The sequence below is a fragment of the Nycticebus coucang genome, chromosome 16 (assembly GCF_027406575.1).
Source record: "Nycticebus coucang isolate mNycCou1 chromosome 16, mNycCou1.pri, whole genome shotgun sequence".
Lineage (NCBI taxonomy): Eukaryota > Metazoa > Chordata > Mammalia > Primates > Lorisidae > Nycticebus > Nycticebus coucang.
In genome coordinates this window covers 11360299-11383346 of record NC_069795.1, presented here as the reverse complement: position 1 = coordinate 11383346, position 23048 = coordinate 11360299, and the positions used below count along the sequence as shown (strand labels likewise).

The 23048-nt window shown below is 41.2% G+C and overlaps 2 protein-coding genes across 4 annotated transcripts in view; both read left to right on the top strand.

The window, feature by feature from the left end:
- Window positions 1-1811: 1811 nt before the first annotated feature.
- MRPS6 (mitochondrial ribosomal protein S6) overlaps window positions 1812-23048 on the top strand; it is a 68982-nt gene continuing 47745 nt past the window's right edge. The window contains exon 1 of the mRNA XM_053564923.1: window positions 1812-1997. Within this exon, the coding sequence (XP_053420898.1) occupies window positions 1953-1997 (45 nt within the window). The 5' untranslated portion in view covers window positions 1812-1952. The remainder of the gene's footprint in view (window positions 1998-23048) is intronic.
- SLC5A3 (solute carrier family 5 member 3) overlaps window positions 2846-23048 on the top strand; it is a 31895-nt gene continuing 11692 nt past the window's right edge. The window contains exon 1 of one of the 3 annotated variants that reach the window (XM_053564921.1): window positions 2846-2862. The gene's annotated coding sequence lies outside the window, so the exon portion shown is untranslated. Of the gene's footprint in view, window positions 2863-4980; window positions 5094-7811; window positions 10953-23048 lie in introns of those variants that run through there. The other 2 variants (XM_053564919.1, XM_053564920.1) reach the window with 2 other exon arrangements.

Genomic DNA, 23048 nt, shown 5'->3' with positions numbered 1-23048 from the left:
AAGACATAGCATCCTCACTAAGAGTATGGGGTCAGCTTTCAGATAGCCTAGATCCAAAGTTTGTTTCTATTACCATGTATGTATGTATGTAACCTTGGGCTAGTTATAAAACTTTTGAATGCCTGTATATCCTAATTCCTAAAGTGGGGTTCATAGTACTTGACTCTGTTAAACAAAAAGTGATTTAAATAATGCTTGTTAAAGCACAGGAAGGCAGACTTTATTTAGGACCATCCCTATAAGTATGGGTGTAGGGACCATGGCAGTAGGGGAAGAGGGATAAGGCTTGACTGGAATACATTGTGGGCAAGTGGCAATTTATACCCAGGGAGCAGAGAAAGTGTGTGTGTGTGAGAGAGAGACAGAGAGAGAGAATGAGAAGGAATGGAAAATTACCAAGAGGAAATATCAGGGTTAAGGGGGATCCTGGCTAAGCCAACCTAATAGAAATTTTGCAGAAGACAGGCCAGGGTTATCAGAGATCAACTGGGAGATAGAGGAGAATGAGGAACCCCATCAGCTATGAAGGGAGGGGCTGGGGTTTCTCCTTACACCGATTTACCACGGTTCTTTGCTAAAATTGGATTTTACTAGGAAGCGCACAGATGGGTCTGGCAGAAGATTCAAAAGCCTGAATAAAGTTTGGTCAAGCAAAGATTCTCTGTCATCTCAGGGCTATGGTAAGAATTTTAGGGCATAGGCTATCAACCTTAGCATGGTTCCTGAGTCAGAGAACGTGCTCAATAAACTTTACCTATTGAAATTAAAGCACTTTAAAGTTGACAAACACTTCGCTTGTATACTCTTGTAATGGGGCAAGCTTAGGGGCAATGGCAGCAGCAGACCCAGGCTCTATCTCTGAGAAAAGGCGCCGTGCATGAGGCATCTGCACAGTCAAGAGGCTGGGAAAAGAGGGGAGCCCCGTGTCAGAGTATCAGGGTCTGGACTGCAAGATGCGCCCCCTAACCCCTGTCTTAGACAGCTGCTACTCGATCTCCCAAGTACTCAGCCGATCCTTTAAACGAATGCTGTGCAAACATTTAAAGAACATAGGATGGAGTTGAAGTATTAGGCTGCCCTTGGCAACAATACGTGGGGCAGGCCGGAGGCACACAACAAATGCCGGAGTCCCGCCTGATGGTCAGTGCCTGGCACCGTTCTGCGCCGCTTCCACGCATCAACTCACTCCAAGGCATCGTGTCCCCACTTTCCGCACAAGCAGCCTGCCCAAGGTCACGCAGCCGCCGAGGAATGGGGCCGGACCCGAGCCCGCGCGCTGGGCACAGGCGGTGGGCGGGGGTGGGGGCGGGCACGAGAGACGCCCCCCGCCGGCCTCGAGCGCAAACGCTTCCAAGCCTTCGCTCTCAGCCATGGGCCGCAGAGCTCCGGTCCTGCCGCGACCCCGCCTTCCGCTGCGAAGACCCCCCAGCGCTGGGGACTCGCGGGCGAGGGGCGCGCGCACTGACGAGACCGCACCGCGGCGCACGCGCACACGCGGGCACTCATTCGCCCGCCGCCTAGGATGAGACCGGAGGCATGGAAAGTTCCAGCCCGTTCGAGAGCCCTAGGTAGCAGGCGCGGCGGAGGGGGCGGGGTCGCGAGGGGGAGTGCGGTCTAGGCGGCCCGCTCCAGTGGAGCCCGCGGCGCCGCCCCCGAGCTGCTGCAGCCCGGAGGGGCTGGGGTCCCGGCGAGGGCTACGCCACGAGGAGCGGGGCCGAGGAGGGGGCGCGGCGGCCGGCGCGGGGGGCGGGGCAGGGGCTGCGGCCGCGCGGGGCGGGGCGCGCCGAGGGGGCGTGGCGGGCCGTCTGCGCAGCTGCCAGAGCCTTTAAGCCCGGGCTCGCGCGGCCGGAGTGTGCTTTCGCCGCGCGGTCCAGCCACCCCCAGGTCCCGTCAGTCTCCGCCGTCCCGCCAGTCAGCGGCCCGGGAGCCGGCTCGGTCCGAAGCGTTCGGTCATGCCCCGCTACGAGCTGGCTTTGATCCTGAAAGCCATGCAGCGGGTAAGTGACCTTCCCTCAGAGCCGGTCTTCCCGCGCGGGCGCCCCCGCCGCCGCTAGGCCGCCCTCCCCCGTGCGCCCTGGCGGCGGGACCCCGGGCCTTACCGCGCGGCCCGGAGGGGGTCGGGGCGGTGGGCGGGCGTCCGCGCGGAGGGGGCGCGCGTGGGCCGGCTCGGCCCGGCCGCGTGCGCGCGGGAGGCGGGGTTGTGCTGCGCGTGTGCGCGGCCGCGGGAGGGTGTGCCTCGCACGCGGGCGGGGGGCGGGGCGGCCGGGTCGGGCCCGGGTTCGCGCCCCGGCCCCGGCCCGTGGGAGTCCAGTGGAAGGCCCACGGGAGGACACGCGCGAGAGCCAGCCCGCCTTCGGCCTCGGCCCGCCCCCGCTCGTCGTGAAGCTGCCTCGTCGCCGGCCCCGCCGCCCGCTGCGTCCCGCTCCGCCGGCCTCCGCCGCCCGCCTCCACTGTAGCGCCTGCCGGCCGCCCGGGACGTCGGCGCTCAATAAAGCGTTCCTCCAAAGCGTGTCTGTGCAGTTGTCTGTGCTGCGGTCGCTTGTAACCGCTCTCACGTTAAAAAAAATCTTTGATTTCTCTTTTTCTGACTTCAGTGAAAATCCTGCTCCGGGTGCCCTTAGCCCAGTTTCATTCATCCAAGTTGTGGCCATTATTGCGCCTTCAGAAGACACTTGCTCCCCCCTGCTTTTGATTGATCTTGAGGTAGGGGATTTCAGGCTTGGAGGGATAAGCGAACCAGCAGCCCCTTCACTTCAGGTGATGGCGTGGCCGAGGACAGGGGCCCGCGGCCCGGAGGCAGCACTTCGTCCTCAGTTCTGGGTCAGGTACTCCACAAGTCGTCGCCGAAATCCCCAACCTTCCGTGAGTTCGGTAACGTAGAGTGTGATGTCTGCTTCTCCTCTCCCCTCCCCGCAGGTATAATGGATAAAAATCGTTGTACCAGGTGTGAACTTCAGAAGCATAGCTTCCTACAGCGCGGGAGGTGTGGCTGCATTCTATATTTGAATCAGGCTTTGGGTCAATTGCGAAGAATAACTTTTACCAAGTTTGGTTGAACTTAAGTCTGGGATCATGGTCTGGGCTCTATTGATAAACAGCATTAGGAGCCGGTTACAAAGTGTGCTTTGCACGCTGTCCTGGCAAAGGACGCCAGTGCCTCTTGACCAGGTTTAGACAGTCTGGCCAGCCATGCCATTGTGTCCCCTAGCTTGTTCATGAATTTGGGAGAAGTGAAGATTGTTTAGAGTCTTGAGTAACCCCCTTTCTGGTTCTCCTCCCTCACCAGGATATACAGCCTAAAAAGGATAGGGAAAAAGAAAAGGAAACATTTTAATTAAGTGGAAGTTGTTTAAGCCCTCCCTTTAACCTATTCTTTTTAAGAGATGTAGAACCTGGGAAGTGTGGTGGCTGAATTTTTTTTTTCTTTACCTTGTCTTGGGGTGAGGGGAACAGGTGATCACTGAAGAGGCAGCATACAGGCATAGTATGGCACATTCTATAAACCTTTGAAATAAAGACTCTGTAGTCCTTTGTTTTTGACATAGCTCCAAGTACCTTGGTTAACATGGGTACAAGTATACTAGTTAAATGTATTTGCTTTACTATGCTACTAGTATTTTTTTTTGTATCTTTGAACGCCCAGGGTTTAAAATCTGGGTGTTGGAGCATACAGTTTTTACTCCAGCACAGATAAACCAAACGTAATTTGGTTAAGATAATAAATACCTTCCTTGAAATCCTTGCCTGAGAGCAGAGGACAACTCCCCGCCCCCACCCCAGAAAAAACCCTAGAAAGCGGATATAAAGGTGAAATGCTTTTTAGAGGAGGCAGAGGGTGGTGGTGGCAGCCTGTAGCAGTGGATAGAAGGTTGTAACAATGCTGAAGTTTTGTTAAGATCCTTGACCTAAAGTAAGATTAAAACAGACTTTTCAGTATTTTTGTTCAAAAACATTTGAGCTAAAGTAGGATGAATACTTGGGGGGTGGAAATGAATGAAAACATTTAGCTTTATTTAATGTTACTATGAACTTGTACATTCTAAGCTGAGGCAGTTTGTACTCTGTTGCAGGAAGGCTGTTGTAACTCCTCAATTCTAAGATACATGTCTTTCATGTTTTTGGATTTTGAACTATATGCCTCTTAGGGTACTCCTTTAAAGTGATGGTTTATTTTTCCTTCTCACACCTCCAAATCATTTGTGTCTTGGAAATGAGGATATGTCGTGTTAGGCAAGTTTTACAGCAGATGGGACATGAAGAAACCATGGTTTTCCCAGCCTTGGAATTTTGAGCTGCCCTGCTTTCTGTGCTACTTTGTGAGTCCAAAGAGCATTCTTAGTCTCTTTGGAGGGTGTTGCTTCCGTATTGGTATTTTTTTTTTTTTTTGACCCCTAGCTTGATTCCTTAAAATAGAGTATACAGAGTTTTTATATTAAAAATGGTTATTGTGTCAAGAGCCTCAGAACATTTGCGTTGTAGCAAAGTCACTTGTTTGAGGCTCCATGGAAAGTCAGATTTCAGGGTGTATGTGGAATAAATCCTTACTGAACTATGCAGTTAATTATTCAGAAGTTTGAATACTATCTTTTTCTCAGCTTGCAATTTAGAGTTGATTATAATGAGTTTCTGCTTTTGTTGCAAATACATATTCTCCCATAAATTTATTTGCAGGTACCATTTAGCTTGAATTTTAAAGTGTGTATATAAAAAGTTATTTCTATTTTCTTCCTACTTTAACAGGAAAAGTAGTTAAAAGTGTTAAATTCTGAATTATGACAGACACAGTAAGGTAATGGCTGTTGTGAAACCAGGCCTTTAAAGGTGATGACAAGCAATTTGAAAAAGTAGTTCCTTAGACCACTTTTAGGCCGTATTTGTAGAAGATTCTCCAGAATAAAAAGATTGTTCAAGTCCTATTATACCTGTATTAGATAGCATCAGAAGAGTTATTCACTTCTGGAAAACCCAGGTGTTCAAAGGCTGTAATGTGGAAGGACATAGCTACAGAGGAAAGATCAAAGCTGCAGATTACCAGACAATAGAAGAAAGACCATTTCTGACAACTGGAAAAGGAATGGATTGCCCCTGAGATGGTGAGTTCTCTCTCCACCTCCACCTTGTCCCTGCAATACCGACTTTCAGGTAGATGAGAATGGGTCATGCATTTGATGAGTGAGCTTTGACACTCTCACAAGAAGAGTCCTTTCTCTCAAGGGTCTGGGAAAATGGCTGACATCTTTTAGTTTCACTTTGTTAATAGATTTTTAAAGACCGATTTTTAATTTTAGTTAGGTAAAAGACTGAATCGCCAATACCCGAATGATAAGATATATATTGTGTAGAGGAACTTAGGAAGAGCTGTGTAAACTTTATAGAAAGCTTTTATTCCTGGGATGGGGTGCAGGCATAAAATCAATGCAACATGCATATATATATATTTTTTCTTTGGATACTTAGTTTAGGAACAGTTTATTTTGTCTTCACCCGCACCTGGCAAAATTACATTTATGAAATCTTTGGAATAATAATATTCCTGAAATCCTTTCATCACCATTCAGGAAGAAGAACTAAAGGTTAATGGTTTAAATAATAACCAGCTTAATTACTAAATGAGTGCATGCACAACAAAATCTATCCTCTTGTGTATGTTTTTCTAACAGGAGTAAGTAGGTAGGTAGGTAAGTAGCAACTTTGGAAATCTTATTAAAATAGAAACAGGTTCCTAAGTTATTTTTATGTTTAATACTCCTCATTTTTAATTTCACTGAAAGGCAGGTTATGTTTTATATTAAGATAACTCACTGAAGGTAGTTGTGGGTAAAGATTGCATGATGTGATCTGAGTTTAACTTATGACCTGATATTATTTAGGTATAGAAGAGTGTAATGATAATCAGTCCCTAAAATGTAGAAAGGTTTTCTGGTCATGGGATGAAGAGTCTGTACTGTTTCTCTTCACTCAAGCCTTTTTGATTAGAAAACCTGGTAAAAAGTTTTATATTTGTTCTAGAGTAATATGCAAGTTAGTATGTTCTGAAAATAACTACACAGTGTTTGCAATTTAGGTACCTTTGGTGGTGTAGGGTGCTAATGAACTGGCATTATGTATGGGTCTGGCCAGCCTTAGGTTGGCCAGCTTGTAGCTTGGCTTGCTTGGCAACATTTGATTAGCTAAGAAATAGTGACATTTCTGCTGTCAGTTGGTAGGAGACATCAGTTCAAATGGAAAAATGACCAAGTCAAGACTTTTTTTTTTCTCATGGGCCCTCCCTGAACAGCTTAGCCTTGTGTCTTTAATAATCTCTCTTTGTATTTTGTCTGCTTGAAACCAGACAGCTTAAAATAGTTACCAAGTAATGAAAGACTTGCCTGTGGACAATGTTATACTTTCATTTGGTATTACAGTTTTCTTGGGTTACAGCTATTGCCGCAGCAAGTGATTGAAGAAGGAATCCTGTTCCTGCCCCTGAGCTAACATACAAGGAGTGGCTTGGGGGTAAGGAGTCCTTCCTCACCACCTATGGTTTGTATCTATGAAGATTGATTGTTGCAAATTGACATTCCATACTACATTTTTTCTTGTTATTCATGACGCACATTCAACACTGATGTGTATAGGCTGTTTTAAGAATGTAGGTTATATCTCATGTTTATATGAAGACTGCTATTGAATTTTCTCATCTTTTTTTTTTTTTTATTAATTTTTTTTTTTTTTTAATTTTTTTTATTGTTGCAGTTTGGCCAGGGTTGGGTTTGAACTCACCACCCTCAGTATATGGGACCAGCACCCTACTCACTGAGCCACAGGCACTACCCGAATTTTCTCATCTTTTAGATTATAAAATAAAATTGAGTTTGGAAGCAATGAGGGTCAGATTCTAAAGTAATTTTCTTCTAGTGCCTTTTCTGTATTTGTACTGTACTTCATTCTATAGGTTTATCTTACCTAAAAGAAAATTGGAATATAGAAAAGGGGTTTAACATCAAGGTGAAAGGAAAGAGAGAGAGGGCAAAATGAATTACTGTGGAGTGATTACTCATATAAAAAGCTGTTGTAGTTTTAATATCACACTTTTCCTAGTTTACTTACTGGCTTCGAGGTAGAATTCATTTCTAATCTCATGAAGTTAGCTGTTCAAGATGAGTACTTTTAGTGGAAGGCGGTAGTTTAAAACCAAGAGGTGTTGTTATCAACACATGCAGTTACCTCGTAGGGTAATCAAGCTTAAGGAGTTAGTCAAATGAATGTCTGGTAATTCATCAATTTATTTAAAGGGAGAACTACCGTCAGGAGTTTGAAAAAGGTCAGTTAGTTGCTCTTAACTTGGAGAAGTGATTGGCAGACTGGTTTATGGGCCAGCTCTGATCTGCCACATACATAGGGTGTCCCAAAGGTCACCCTGAGGTCTCCATTTTCCATAGGGAAACTGGGAAATCGTAGCTACACGCACCTTTATTTACAAAATATTCATTACAAAGGTTTACAAAGAGGTGGCCAACAGAATATTTTGTACAACTTTGTAATGAACATTTTGTAAATAAAGGTGCATTTAACTGCAATTTCCCATTTTCTCCATGTATGGGGACTTACCGGGCAACCTTTGGGATACCCTGTATTTTTGAGGCTTGTGAGCTCAGAAAGGATTTCAATACTTGAAAAAAAATCAAAAGAATATTATATGACATGTGAAAATTAAGTGATTCAAATTTCAGAGCGTAGATAATGTTATATTGGAATGTTACCTTTTTCCTTTATTTTGTTACTTGGTTCTTTATAGAGCAAAATTTCTAAACCCTGATTTAGAATGTACAGGCACAGAATTTTCTAGGTTTAACATTTCTCTTGACTTGTTAAGGTACTGTTTTTTGACATTTCTCCCTTGATTCTTCCCTTTCTGTTTTCTTTATGTACTATGCCTTTAGCCTTCTCGTGGTTGATGTGCTGTTTTTGTAACAAGCTGACAACCCTGGCATTTTCTACTGTCTTCTATGCTAGTTGTAGCCTCCTGGATGTCCCTTTGTCACTGCAGACTCTGTGGTTCAAAACTTAATGAGTTGACTACCTACTTTTGATTGCATAACTTGTTTCTGTTAATTGCTTCTCTGTCATTTTAGACTATGTTCAATTCTTTCTTTTCCTGCAGTCTCAGTTCCATATAGTTTGTTCCTTGCCCTAGTTGTACTGTTCATGTTTCTTTCTTGAACTCTAGAAGATTCTTAGCTGGTTTCTTACGATGTAGTCCTGAGGAGGGAATAGTTAATGCTTGTTGGGTTGCAAAAATGTATGACATTGAGATAACTTTAAAACAACTAAGGGGATGCATTTTTAACAAGGGAATAATAGAAAGCATCCTATGGTGATAGATTTCTGATTACCATACTAGTTGATTCTATCAACACTGTTGCGAAATCACAGGTCTTTCTTGAAGGCACTCAGCAGGAGGTCAAGGCGGCCAAGGCCAATGCCTCTGATACTACTCAAGCTTGTTTTCTTTCTTTCTTTTTTTATTTTTTTTTTTAAGAGACAGAGTTTCACTTTGTTGCCCTTGGTAGTGTGCTGTAGCATCCCAGCTCACAGCAACCTCCAGCTCTTGGGTGTAGGCGATTCTCTTGCCTCAGCCTCCAGAGTAGCTGGGACTACAGGCACCCACCACAATGCCCAGCTATTTTTTGTCGCAGTTTGGCTGGGGCCGGGTTTGAACCGCCACCCTCGGTATATGGGACTGACACCTTACTCACTGAGCCACAGGCGCTGCCCCGCAAGCTTGTTTTTTAAACCTTGTCTCTCTCCTTCCATTCTCCATTCCATATACTGAGAAAACAGAGCTGCAGCAGATCCCTGTAAATCCCATGCCATTTTATTTTCTTTGGTTCCTGTGTCACACTGCTTTTGTGTTTGGGATGCCCTCCCTTTCCACATTATTCCATCATCTCCATGAATACCTGCCTCAAGTTCCTTCTTTCTAACTCATTTGGTACATTTAACGGACATCTAGGATCTGCCCCACTGTATGTATAGACTATAGTCTTTTCCTTTGGTTGCATTGTTTTTGTGTCTCAGTCTCTCATCACATGAACCACTTTTTATTTATTTATTATTATTTGTTTATTTTTTTTTTGTAGAGACAGAGTTTCACTGTACTGCCCTTGGGTAGAGTGCCATGGCGTCACACGGCTCACAGCTCACAGCAACCTCTAACTCTTGGGCTTACGCGATTCTCTTGCCTCAGCCTCCCGAGCAGCTGGAACTACAGGCGCCTGCCACAACGCCCGGCTATTTTTTTGTTGCAGTTTGGCCGGGGCTGGGTTTGAACCCGCCACCCTCGGCATATGGGGCCGGCGCCCTACTCACTGAACCACAGGCGCCGCCCCAATGAACCACTTTTTACATTGTATTATGGTTAATTGGTGAATGTATCTTACCTCCTTTGCTAGATTACCAGTTCTTGAGGGTCAAGCCTATTTGATTTCTGTCCTCTGCTATGCTCTGCACATATGGTTAGGTGCCCACTTAGCTACCTTGAGGGGATCGCTACTCTGATCTTTCTGAAACTGTTCTTTGCTAGGATACAGGCTGTGCTCTAGCAAGTTGCTTTCAAGTTAGTGCGCTGTGTGTGGACTGGGTGAATTGTATGGTTACCAAAAGTTGTGTTCATTTCCAACTCTATTTTATGGCACATAATCTTTTTTTTTTTGTAATAACTTAAATGTTATGTGAATTGGTGAAAAGAGTGCCATTTTTTTTTCCCCCCTGAGAACCAAGTTGGATTCTTTGGGAGGACTTCATAAAAGGTGAGTCACTAGAACAATGGCTGTAGTGTTAGATATGACTGGAATAACTAAAAGTGAGGGAGGAAGAATAATATCCAGGAGAATTCTGTATGTAGACTGCATTACCAGGATCTCTGAAAGCTTTCCATTTTAATTAAACTGGGCGTTGTAGATGGTACATGTGTGGATAAGGAACTACGGTCATCAAGGAACTCCAAATCGTCGATGTTCTTCAAGTACTTTGACTCCATATTAATGTTGGCAAGTGAATAATGTATATGTGTTAAAAATTTAAGGTATGCATGTATGCTGTTTTGGCTGGATGTGATGGCTTTGGGAATGAAGACTTCTGTACGTGCTCTGATTTTTTTTTTTTTCCTACATGAGAAGAACCTTGAAAGAGCTTGAATGGAAGATAATGGTTGTGTTATGTTAGAATAAACAGAATGGTACTGGGAGATTGGGAGCTTTAGAGGCAGATCTGGTTTTGAATTCTAGCACCTGCTTCCTAGGGATGGTAACCTTTTTGGACCCTTTGTTCCTCATCTGTAAGGTGGGCCTTTGAAGACAAATTGGGTACGTGACCTTGAAGATAGCAGGTATTCAATATGTCATTAAAGTATCTTTGTGATTCTTTGGCAAGTTGCTTAATTTCATTGACTAGTTTTCCATTATCCCAATTTATGAAGAGACTCCAAAATGTGAACTTAGATGTAAGCTTATTTTTATCAAAATTCCAGACTGAGTCAAATCTGAAATAGAGTTCTTCCGCAATAAATATTTGAGTTAATGGTGTTTGTACTTAACTACTTGATTCTTGTCTACTGTTGCCATGGGGTGGGTTGCAGGGCTGGTTTTGCCAACAGTTTTCTATCTAGCTACTCAGCCAAAAATTCAGGTTTTAAAGGAAATTTGGCTTTCAAAGATAGTGGCAGCTAATACAAAATGTATTACACTTTGCCATAGTGTTTAAGTATCTGTGGGTTAGATTTCACCTTCATTTTGTAATTTAATTTTTAAATTTAGATATTTAGATGATTGTATTAGATAAGATATTTAGGTATTTAGATAATTGGTGCTAACATTTTTTTTTTTAAACCTCTTGTAGCATCGATGTTGACAAAGCCCATGTTATTAATTGGTCATCAGTTTAAAATAGGAGCAGTAGCTACTGAGTAAATGGTGAGCATGTTTAGTTCTTAATAATATCAGTCTTAGTTTTGGAATGTTAGATTAACGTATGTCCCTTTAGGCTAAAGTGTACACATGAACTTCAGAGAGTTGCATGTGACCGAACAGTGTAAATTGATATTCCACTTTGTCTTGAAATGTCTGAGAGATTGCTAATTTTAAGCGCGCATTAGTACATTTAGATTTGTACTCCTTTTTATTAACCTTGTAGGGGTTTGCAATACAACTTCCTTGTGAAGGCTGCTTTGTCTAGAAAATGACATTTTTGGCTTGGTATGTCTATGTCATTCACTATAGTTTATATTACTTGGGCGGTACCTGTGGCTCAAAGGGGTAGGGCACTGGCCCCATATGCCGGAGGTGGTGGGTTCAGACCCAGCCCCGGCCAAAAACTGGGGGGGGGGGGGGGGGGGGGAAATATATATAAAACCTTATGTCCACTGGGGACAGCCTCCGCCTGGGAAACCTGGCAGCTTTATTGTCATTCATGTGTGTGGACTAAGTGAAGTCCAGAAATTTTTGTAAATTTGGCCTGTGTGTGTAAGAATATTAAGTGAAGAGAAAAATTTTGTTAAATATTTGATTAGGATGAAATCATTAGAAATTGTAATTTTAAGATCTACCTTCTGATACACAAGGAAAACAGTTCTGAACCTACTTCTGGATTTTTATACCCAACTACTTGTTTTGTCTTTGAAATATAAGAGGAAAATCTGTTACATTCATAATCTAAAATACTGTGCCTGTTCATTTCTATTCTTAATTCTAATTCAGGGTATAATTTCCACCATTTCTTCCAAATACCATTACAGTTGTCCTATTTGTGGTTCTGTTTTTTACTTTTTGAAAATCTTATCGTCTCCAACCTGTGGGGGAAGTGAGAATGTTTTTACATTTTTCAACCAAAAGAATCTTTGTGAGGAAATACCCCAATTTCAAGGTCTTCTCTTTATGACTTGGCTTCCTGGGAGAATTAGAATCTGGTCTATGAGCAGGTGCTTGTATGTACATTTTCTGCCGTGGTCACATAGGAAAATGAGGAGTAGTAATTTTTATCTGTTCTTTGGAAACGGTTTTTCTAGGAACATAAAATTGGAACCAAGTAGCGTGAGAACAGAAGAAACACAAGTTGATGTGGTTATATGTTTCAGCTCTCTAAACCTGGTGGTCATTAGCCTTTGAGGGAGGCTAGATGACTGGTAGTAACATCTAACCCTAGTGGTTGATTTTAAAAAGCAGGAATTATATACATATATGTACTTAAAATACACATTTTTTTCTTGAATCATCAACCACCTTAAGGTTAGGTATTTCCATTTACAAAGGAAAATTGAAGTAGAAAGATGCCCAGCATTGAACAGCCAAGCTCAGTATCCTCTGGGCAGTCTCCAACTAGAAGTTATGCTCTTGATCACTGCTTCTGTAAGCATATTCACTGTAGTCATAGTACGTAAAATCCCTTTAGTTAAGGAAATAATACAAATCTGTTTTGAGCACCTACTAGGTGCCAGTATTACCCCATGTTTGGGGAATCAACTCTATAGCGCTTACATTTATTAGTAAGGGAGACAAAGTAAATGATATGAAGAAAACCAAAGCTGGATAAGAGACTACAACGTGGCCAGTTGCATTTTAGTTAGGATGCTCAGGCATGGCAGAAGCACAAAGTGAGCAAGCAAGTTCAGGCTGTTAATTGGGGTGGAAGAGCTGTAAGGAGTGAGAGGTGTTGGAGCAGTTGTGTTAACATTCATTCAGTCAAGTGGGCTTTTTGATGGTCTTCAAGACTTTCCTGGAAGAATTGCTAGTGTATAACAGCTGTTTTAATACTTTTTTCCAGAGGACTTTTTATCTAGTAACTTACCTTGATGATGTTGCCTTGAGGTGCATGTTTTTCTCTTATTTTAGAAGTGAGACTTAAGACAGACTCAGGTACACCTAAAAGTAAATATAGACCAGCGAATCTCCACATTGTACTCATCACTCAGCTTCTACTATTAGTTATCATTTACAGCCTTTCTTCACCCCCTTCCTTGTTTATTGCTGGACTATTTTGTGTTTTCTTAACTTCATTATAAACTTTAAAACTGTCAGTAAGAACAGTTCATTTAACACTTCTATGCTTTTCATCTGGGTCACTAGTTAGAATCTGCTGTATTTTGGGCAGCGCCTGTGGCTCAAGGAGTAGGGCGCCGGTCCCATATGCTGGAGGTGGCAGGTTCAAACCTAGCCCCGGCCAAAAACCACAAAAAAAAAAAAAAAAGAATCTGCTGTATTTTATCTTTTTAAAGATTTGTACCCTTTGAGGGTTGCAGACATCTAGACATTGTTGGAATAAGGGCCTTTTTTCTAACCACATCATAGCCATTACATTCAAAATTGACATTGATATGATACTGTTATAAAATTTTCAATTTATATTGCAGTTTGCACTGTTATTCCAGGAATAGTTTTTAATTATCTATAGTATTCAATCAAGGATCGTGCATTTAGTTGTTTAATCTCCTTGAACAATACTAAAGCATTTGTAATTAATGACAGTGGCACTTGGAAAAGTCCAAGCCCACTGTTCTGCAGAATCCCTCACTTTGGATTTGTGTATAGTTGCTTTCTCCTGCTTCGAAATAGGTTAAACATCTTTTGCAGGAACAGTCCACGAGGATGTCAGTGCATCATACCTAGGTAAAAATCAGGAAATGCAAAATTTGTGTGGAGGGAAACAAATGAAGCCCTCCCAGCAACACCAATAAGCTGAGGGAGTTGAAACTTGCACAGCTGAATCAGAAAGGGTGCAGCTGAATATGTTTTTTGGAAGTGAAATAATGGACCATAACACAGTTTGTCTCAAAACTTCCATAGTGACCTACGTATCAGGTCCATGATAGTTTTGTCCATTGTTGGGGATGTTAAACAGTCCTTTTGGTTTAGGTGACATCCACTAGATTGCTTTATTTTAAGTGTACCTTTCTCTGTAGTAAGTAAGCTATGTAATAACAAACTTGAGAATGAGTATTTTATTCCTCAGTCTTCCACTGATACTAGCACCTGTTGGTGATTCCAATCTGGTTATTGCTGGAGTACTTTAAAGCCAAGACAGTTACATCATTTCACCTGTAAATATTTAGTATGTGTCTAAATGATAAGGACTTCTTAAAAACAACTGCAGTGCCTTTATCACACCTAACTACAATTCCTTAACACTGAATGTCCATGTGCAGAGTCCCTAAATTGTCTCAAATATTTCTTTATAGTTGTCTTGCTTGACTGACTCCAAACAAGGTCCAGGGATTATGTTCACTTAATGGTCTCTAAGTCTTCTTATTCTTTGGCTGATCACTTCTGCTCTTTTATATGTTCTATTCTAGGTATTTTCTGTAGACCAATAGGTGGAAATCTGATTAATGTTTTGTTTTATTTTGCAAGAATACTTAAGGCATCCTGGGTGTAACATGTCAAGAGTCATGTTAGCCTTTAGAGCAACAATTCTCAACCTGTGGGTTGCAACCCACAGGAACTGTATTAAAGGGCTGTGGCATTAGGAAGGTTGAGAACCACAGCTTTAGAGCGAGCAAATGTTGTCACTCTCATCCACCCATGTTAAAATCCTAAATCAGCCTTTGACCAGAGGGTTTTATTTAGCACCCCTTGTAATCATTGCCTAGCTGCATTACTGCACTAGAGGTTACTAGTGGTGTTTTTCTCCTGCATTACTGCACTAGAGGTTACTAGTGGTGTTTTTCTCATCGTATCTTTCCTTTTGCATCACTTAGCTGGACTCATGTTTATTTCTAGTTTTTTGAGTATGTCTTTCTGAAAGGTGTTGTAAAAGGATGCATTCCTCATGCCTACTCCAGAGACAGTGTTGTTGAACTCTTTAGTGATCCTCTCTAGTGATTTACTCCTGGCTTCGTGGGGGTTTTGTGAAGATTAGATGAATTTAAACATGTGGCGTAAAGTAGAGTTTATTGTTTGGTAAGTGCTGATTACTAAAGCAACTTTTTCAGTGTTGTGGAAACACTGAAGTCTGGTGTAATAGAGAAGTGGGAAAGGGAGCAGTGCTTCGTGGGTTGACATCAGCAAGGGTGCTTGTGTGTGTGGAGTGAGCTGAAGGGAAGTGCCACTTGCCAACAGTGACCTCCCCCTTTGATCATGTGAACATAGTCACCAGACACATGCATGGGGAAGGTTTGGACACTAGGAAGAGTATGCCAACCATTGTAGCAGTAAAACCTAGAACTTACTCCAAAATGGAGCTAGTAGAGGGGAGGAAGGGAGGATGGTTGCCCCAGGTACAGTTTTTACTGTGTCATGGCTCACTGAGATTTTCATCTGAACAAAGGGCATTTTGACCAATTCTGATTTGCCTTTACCGTCCGCATGCCCTCAGAGCAGTTTGAGATGGCTGAGGAGGGATGCCTTTTGCCCTCTTGCTTGGCTTTTTTAATCTATCTGTTAATTGCTTAAAAAAGGCACTATTGATAGTTATGTAGGATATGGAAAGCAGTTTTGGTGATGAGGTAATTAGTTCATATTTGATTTGTTTATTTAACAAACATTTGACATCTTAGGTGTGCAAGATGATGTTCTAGACCCTGAGACCTTACCAGTGAACCTTTGCCCTCATGGAGTTTATGTCCTGCTAGTGAGGAAACAGAAGCTTAAGTCTTAATAGTATATTCGAAGCTATTGAGTACTAGAGAAAAAAAAAAATGTAAAAGTGAGGACAGGGATTGAGATGGTCAGGGAAGTCACTTCTGAACAAAGATATAAAAAGGGAGAGGAGGGCAAGTCTTAGGGCGACTTGGGGGTATAGTGCTGCCTGCATAGGGAAGAGCCAGCCCTGGAGGTTTGTGGATAAGGAAGTGACTGCTTACTGTGCTAATGCCCTGTAGCATCCCATGGGTAGATGAATGGAGACAGGAGGCCAAGTTATGTGGATGTGATTGGTGGTTATTTGAACCAGATTGATGAGTGGTCCAATTATGGATATAATGAAAAGATAGAGCCAGTAGGCTTTGCTTGTGGATTGGCGACATAGGGTTGAAGAAGAAAGTGAATTAGCAGTCACAGGTGATACTGGCCTGAGCGGTAGCACGGGTAATATTGCCATTCTCAGAAAGCTTGAGAGGAGAACAGGTTTTAGGGGCCAACCCACATTTCATACCTGAACAGAAGGATAGGCTGTCACAAATACTTCTTCAATGATAGCAGTGTTCCCTAGATTTTGCCTAGGGAGAACCCCCGCACCTGTGGATCACATTACCAGTTCTTTTAACCCAGTCTGTTAAAGTAGTGGGAGTTAGCAGGTGAAGATTGGCTTAGATTGATACAGTGTGGTAACTGGGTCAAGTATAGAGTAGACCTTGAGACTTAATTTTCTGTTTCTCTGGCTGAAGGACTGATTAACTCGGAAAGAGAATGAAGGCTTTGGATGTGGATGGTGAAAACCTTGATGGACTCTGGTCTTAACAGTTGACTCATCGGGGTTTTCCTGCTTGGAGTTTACTTACTTACCTAAGAAGCCTATGCCTGGGACTGCTTTTTGCTTTTATTCTCTTCATTTCTCCATATACATATCCATTCACATAGGATCATACATAAATACTTAAACTGAACTTTATCTTATGGGCTGTTTGTAGTCTTCTATTAACATTTGTTCTATATCCATTTTGGGCATTTTCTCTTAGCACAAATATTTAAACACAATGTTTAAATGTGCATGATGTTGAATGATCTTGTGTAATATTAATACATTAATATTAAATGTAATTAAAACGTTAATAATATGAATGTTTTTTCCTATCAGTAAAGAAGCTATAGTGATTAAGGGCAGAAGCTATTTAGACACATAGGTGTGAGTACAAATCCTGGCTTCAAAACATGTGTGTCTTGAGGCAAGTTACCCTATCTCCCTGGCTTCAGTTTTCTCATCTGTGAAATGGTCATAATTAAACTCATCTCATGATTGTCGTGAACATTAAAATGATGTACATGAAACTACAGACATTGTACGTAGTTAGGGGTTGAGTCAGTATCAGGTTTTATTTTTTTATAACTCAGCTTATCTTTGATAACAGTCTTTTACAAGCACACAATGCTCCTTCTCTTGAAATCTTCCCACTAGGAGTTACACAAATGTTTATAGTCACTGAGGTTACATGATATGGTATCATAGGCACTGCTGCTTTATTTCACATTTTTATTTTCCTCAAAAAAATAGGTTGAGTTTGTTCCTTGTACATAGGCTAGTATGTGCATAAAACCAGTGATAGTTTCTTAGTTGTTCTCATATCCAAAAGGTCTTATTTCTCTGAGATGTCTTAAAAAAAATTCTACATGAAATAATAAACTGGGTTGTTTATTTCTAGGTAGGTAGGATTTTATTTGAAAAAATGATTTACTTACCAGGGAAACACTCCTTCTTCCCCCAGCACACACAAAGGAGAAACCAATAAAAATAGAGTTGTTCTGGTTGACAGGGTTATGAGAGGGACTCAAATCCCTGCCTGCTCTGCCTCCCTTTTGACCCTGTGATGGTATGTGAAGAACTAGGAGTCCTCGGAGTATGGTTTGAAGTCCATTTGAGTCTTAATCACAGTTTCATATGGTATCAGCATCCCAAATCCAAAACTCTGAAATGTCCCAGTGAGCATTTCCTTTGAGCGCCTTGTCAGCACTCAGAAAGTTTTGGATCTTGGAGCATTTCAGATTTTAGATTTTTGGTGTTGGGGTACTTAACCTAGTGTTGTTTTCAGCTACACTTGTAATTTAAAATTGTCTGTAATTTATGTCAGTTGTATTAGGAAAACTCATTTTGCTTTTAAGTGTCACTGATAAACCACTACAGTGTCTGTGTTCCACATTTTAAAATTAAGGGTTGAGGACCCGGTCTTGGGTGAGTACATAAACATTCTCTGCACCAAGCACTATTAATCTATTCCACCGCTAAAATTTGCTTTGCAAGGCCTTGAAGAAAGATGACAAGTGAAAACCATGTATGCATATTCTGTAAGAATTCTCTGTATACTTTATTTTTTTCATATTTTATTTGAATGAAGTGATGTAACTAGGAGCTAATAGTTGATGGGATGGTTGGTAGTCTCTTTAAGATACTTGTGAGACAACTGCATATCATACATCATAATTTTATCTAATTTTTTTATTTTATTTTGGTGACACAGTCTCACTGTGTCACCCTTGGGGTAGAATGCTGTGGCATCAAAGCTCACCGCAACCTCAAACTCTTGGGCTTAAGCAATTCTCTTTCCTCAGCCTCCCAAGTAGCTGGGACTACAGGTGCCCAACACAGTGCGTGGTGATTTTTTTTTGTTGCAGTTTAGCTGTTGTTTACCTGGCCTGGGCTGGGTTTGAACCCTTCACCCTTGGTATATGTGGCTGGTGCTGTAACCACTGCTATAGGCGCTAAGCCCACTTTATCTAATTTTTTACATATAAATAACTTTTGTCAAGATCCTCATGTGCCTGGCACAGATTTGGCAGTTTAATTTGGGAAGGAGCTAGTATCATCACTTCTGGTACGTTCTGGCTGTGGAGAGTGAATCAACATTTACTCAGCCACCTTCATGTTGTATAGGCGACAGGAGCTTTGTCTGTTACTTATTATTAAACCATTAGGAGAGGTGGTTTCATTTTACAAACAAGACAGTTGAGGCTCCTGGAGATAAGTTTGCCTGAGATCTTGAAGTTAAGAAGTGAAGTGACAAAGCATAGAACCCAGCCCTTGAGAGCTCAGCTGCTTCCTGCTGTACTGTGCTGCCTGCGTGCCCCTTCCCCTCAATAGAGTCTTGAAATCTAGTGATATTGGGGGTGGGGTGGGGGCAGTTAGGGTTGGGAGAAAACAAGCTTTGAATATGACTGTGTTGTTTCTTATTTTGGATAAGTTACACAGGTACAACAGCCATTATAATTGAGGCAGGTTAAATTAGTAGCTGGTAAAGTGAATATTTTTGATTTGAATTAGAATATGAGCAGGACTCCAAGCCGTCATTGACAGACTGCTGTGCTGGGCCTGTTCAGTGTCCCTAGAATTGTGTTTGTAAATTGACTCTATAGCTAAAGAGGTTGTGTGGTCACTTTTAGGGTTACTGTATTTTGCCTTTTTTGTTAGCCTATAGGTGTCATTGAATTTATTATGACTTGAAGCCCTGGCTAGGAGGTAACAAGGATAATTTTCCTTGCTTTTTTTTTTTTTTTTCTGGTGATATGTATGTCCTGGCTTTTACAGATTGTTCAGAATAGTTTCTTGGTTTGGAAGATAAATTACATGGTTACACTAGATAGTAGAAGAGAGATTTGTTCATAATAACTAATAATATCTTGGTTATTATGTTTTCTATACCCAAAGGAGTTTAATTAGCTGGTTTAAATTTTGGTCTTACATTCTATCCTCTTTCTAGTTGCTCAAATATTTATGTATACGTCTCTGTTTATAGTAATTCTTCATTTTGTAATTTAGTTTGTCCAATACATGAAATATACCAAAATTGCATTCTAATTCTATGCAAAGCTATCGGTAAAACATGACTTTCTGAAAGGATGCCATCTTTTGGGGGGTGGGGGGATTTGCTCTGTTTCAAAGCATCCTCTGTATATGAGGTTTGTCTAAACCTGTTCATCACCCCTAGGTGATGACCATTTCTTTATGGATTTTACAAGTATTACTCTCATTACAGAAATACGTTTTCTTTTAAAAAATGCTCTACCAAGGAACTGACCTACATAACTTTTCATAACTATACCTATTTTATTACTTGTCCCACATTTCTCACTTGATGTTTACTTGAACCTTGAACCATGAAAAAAAGCATACATAAATTTAAATATATAAGTTAAACAGCTTCATGTTAGCTGCAGAAAGGATTTTTTTTTTTTTTAATGTGTATTCTTCCTAAATATAAAGGAACTCTGGTTTGTTGGGAATGTTTATATGTCTTTAAAAGAAAAAAAAAAGTACACTGCTTACATTGTACATTTTATTTGGAACCATTTATAAGGAATGTATATTTATTTCCAGAGAGGTTGAAATTCAAGGCTGTGACAATTTTTAAATTTAGCTGCATTGTATTACAGCATTTTTATATCTTTCTACAAACTGACCTATTTTTGGTTTTGTTTTGTTTTTCCTTTTCCAGTTTTTACTAGGTGCTGGTCTCTGGATATATTTTGTTTAAGTTGGAAAGATCTAAAAACCTATCCACAGACTGGTATACCATCCAGTGAGAAAGGGGAGTAGTTGAGAACTCAGCCTTGAGCTCCTATCTGGCTGCTCTGTGCTGTGTCTCCTGTGGGCAGAATGTCTTTTCTTGTTTACCTGCTCTTGTTGAGAAAATTCTCACATGGGAATTGCAACCAGTTTGAACATTTAACAGGGAGCAGAATGTGGCGTAGATACCTGCTTTGTAATTGTATTTGACAATGAGAAGCAGTGTAATTGATGATAGAGTAGTGCTTCCTAGGGATGGAGGAAGGAAGCGCTTGTTGTGTTTCTGAGCACTTTGTTCTCTAAAAAAATAAGCTGCTACAGCAGCATTGTGACATAAAACCCACCCTACTTCCCCCCTAAATGAAAACAAAATACCCTGGGTGTTTCTCTCCTTTCTTTGGGCAATCTGGTAAGCTGTGCCATTGGGAAGAGTGATGCCTTCTGATGGGTGAGCCAGGAGGCTTTTCTGTGGAAATTGAAACGAGTGTCATGAGTGTGGCTTGGATGTCAGGTGGCAGGGAGAGCTCTGTGGAAGGCAGGGCTTCTGAACTGTCAGAAGCAATTTCATTGTAATTGAGCTTCCCTTATTCTGAAACATCTCAAGGCACCCTTTTAAATAATTAATGCATAATAGTCAAACTGATAAGATTTCATTAATAATTTAGGTGATGCCTTATAAATAATGTCAAGGTATTTTTTTAAAAACTTAAGTTTTTTGGTTAGGTACTGAGGCCACACCTGTAATCCCTGGGGAGGCTGAGGTAAGGTAGGAGTTTGAGACCAGCCTGAACAAGAGCGAGACCCTCGTCTCTATAAAAAATAGAAAAATTAGCCTGGCATGGTAGCCCACACCTGTGGTCCCAGCTACTTGGGAGGCTGAGGCAGGAAAATGGCTTAAGCCCAGGAGTTTGAGGTTGCAGTGAGCTGTGATAATGGCACTGCACTCCAGACTGGGTAAGACCTTGTCTCAAAAACCAAACAAAAAATCCAAGTAAGTTTTGGTAGGTGGGAAGGGTGGTCATAGAAATAAGACCAGTTTAAGGATTTGGCATATATGAAGTGATAGAAATTTCAACTCTTACTTTTTTTTTTTTTTGCTTTTGTCTAACAATTTTATTTACTCCTTGACATTTTTTAGGAGGAAAGAAACTAGTTAGTTTATTTAGCATACTTAACTGTAGTGCTTAATGCTTTAAAAGGGCATAAAGATGAGATTAGGTCATTTCTAACTAGGCAGCTTTATAAATTAAGACCTAATAACTTCATTTGGGAGGGCGTTAGTATTTAGGCATTATGTCCAGCTTTTCTTGCCAGTGAGAAAAATGCTTTAAAAATTTTTAGTACCGCAATCTATTTTGAACAGTTTAGAAAAGAGGTGGGTTTAGTATCATTTATAGAACTTAAGTTCACTGCTAATTTTAAAAGGAAAATGCCTAGATTTATCAGAAAGCAACTGCTGTTTTTAAGCATGGAAAAGACATTTTATTCTCTGAGGTTGCCTAATTGTAAAAGGAGACATTGCTTAGAGAAGTTACCATGTGGAAGGGATTAGGTTGAATAAAAATGTTTTTCATATTGATCTGTCAGCTGCAGTTTCAATTAATGTCTAAGATTTGGAATTTGTCCTTTTTTCCGAGAGAAAACCCATCAAATTAATAAATTTGATTTTAAGTAAATACAAATGTCTATTTTGCAGAGTGATTATCCAGGACTGAAAAAATATCTGATTTACTGAAGATGATTTTTTTAGCTAATGGTCGATAATTGTCTTTTTTTTTTTTTGTAGAGACAAGAGTCTCACTTTATGGCCCTCGGTAGAATGCCGTGGCATCACACAGCTCACAGCAACCTCCAACTCCTGGGCTTAAGCGATTCTCTTGCCTCAGCCTCCCGAGTAGCTGGGACTACAGGCGCCCACCACAACGCCCAGCTATTTTTTGGTTGCAGTTCAGCCGGGGCCGAGTTTGAACCCGCCACCCTCCGTATATGGGGCCGGCGCCTTACCGACTGAGCCACAGGCGCCGCCTGTCTTTTTTTTTTTTTTTTTTGATGTGGAAGACATAATAAATTATTTTTCAGTTTTCCAGAAAACTTCTTCCACTCTCCTCACCCCTGCTTTCTATATCTTTCAACAAAAAAACCATTAAGAGGAAAAAATACTCAACCAAACTTTGACTCAGTGCCTTTGTCTTCTTGGAGGTTCTTAGAAATACTACCTGATGAAAAGGAAGGGAAAGAGATTACCTTTTAAAAAGTTTTTTGGGGTTTTTTAGTAGCAAAAAGAGTAAAGTTTTTTAATAGAGTTATAAGTTGTTTGTTTCCAGTTTGTTACGCAGAATGCCCTGTTTCCCATTAGGGCAGGTGGCATCTCACAGGTTCTAGTTACTAGATGATAGCTGTAGATGTTCACAGAAGGAGTTTAGTAGAGGTTTATAACAATAGATTTCCACAGACTGAGCCATACATGGTGTCTGAGGGTAGATGCTAATACCTAGTGAACACCACCTGCCTGTTCGTCCAGGACTGTAAATGGCCAAAAGAGTTGGTCCCAAACTCTCTTGGTATTCTTAGTATCCAAAGATTCATTTTTATGCTCTTACCATTAAGTGTTTTCTGCCTTTTAGGGTGCTTTAAGATCTTAATAGCCTGCTCCAATCTGAGACGAGCACAGTGAGACAAGAGAGGATAATGTCATGATAGACAGTTGCTGAATTTAGGCTACTGACATTAGGTCGATAAATTTTTGTCCTTAGTTCAAAACGATAAATATTCTCACTGACTTAAAGTATCAGCTACATACAGTAGTATAGATTGCTGTTTGTTGTGGAACCGAAGTGTATTGTAAAAGTTTTTTGTTTCTTTTTATA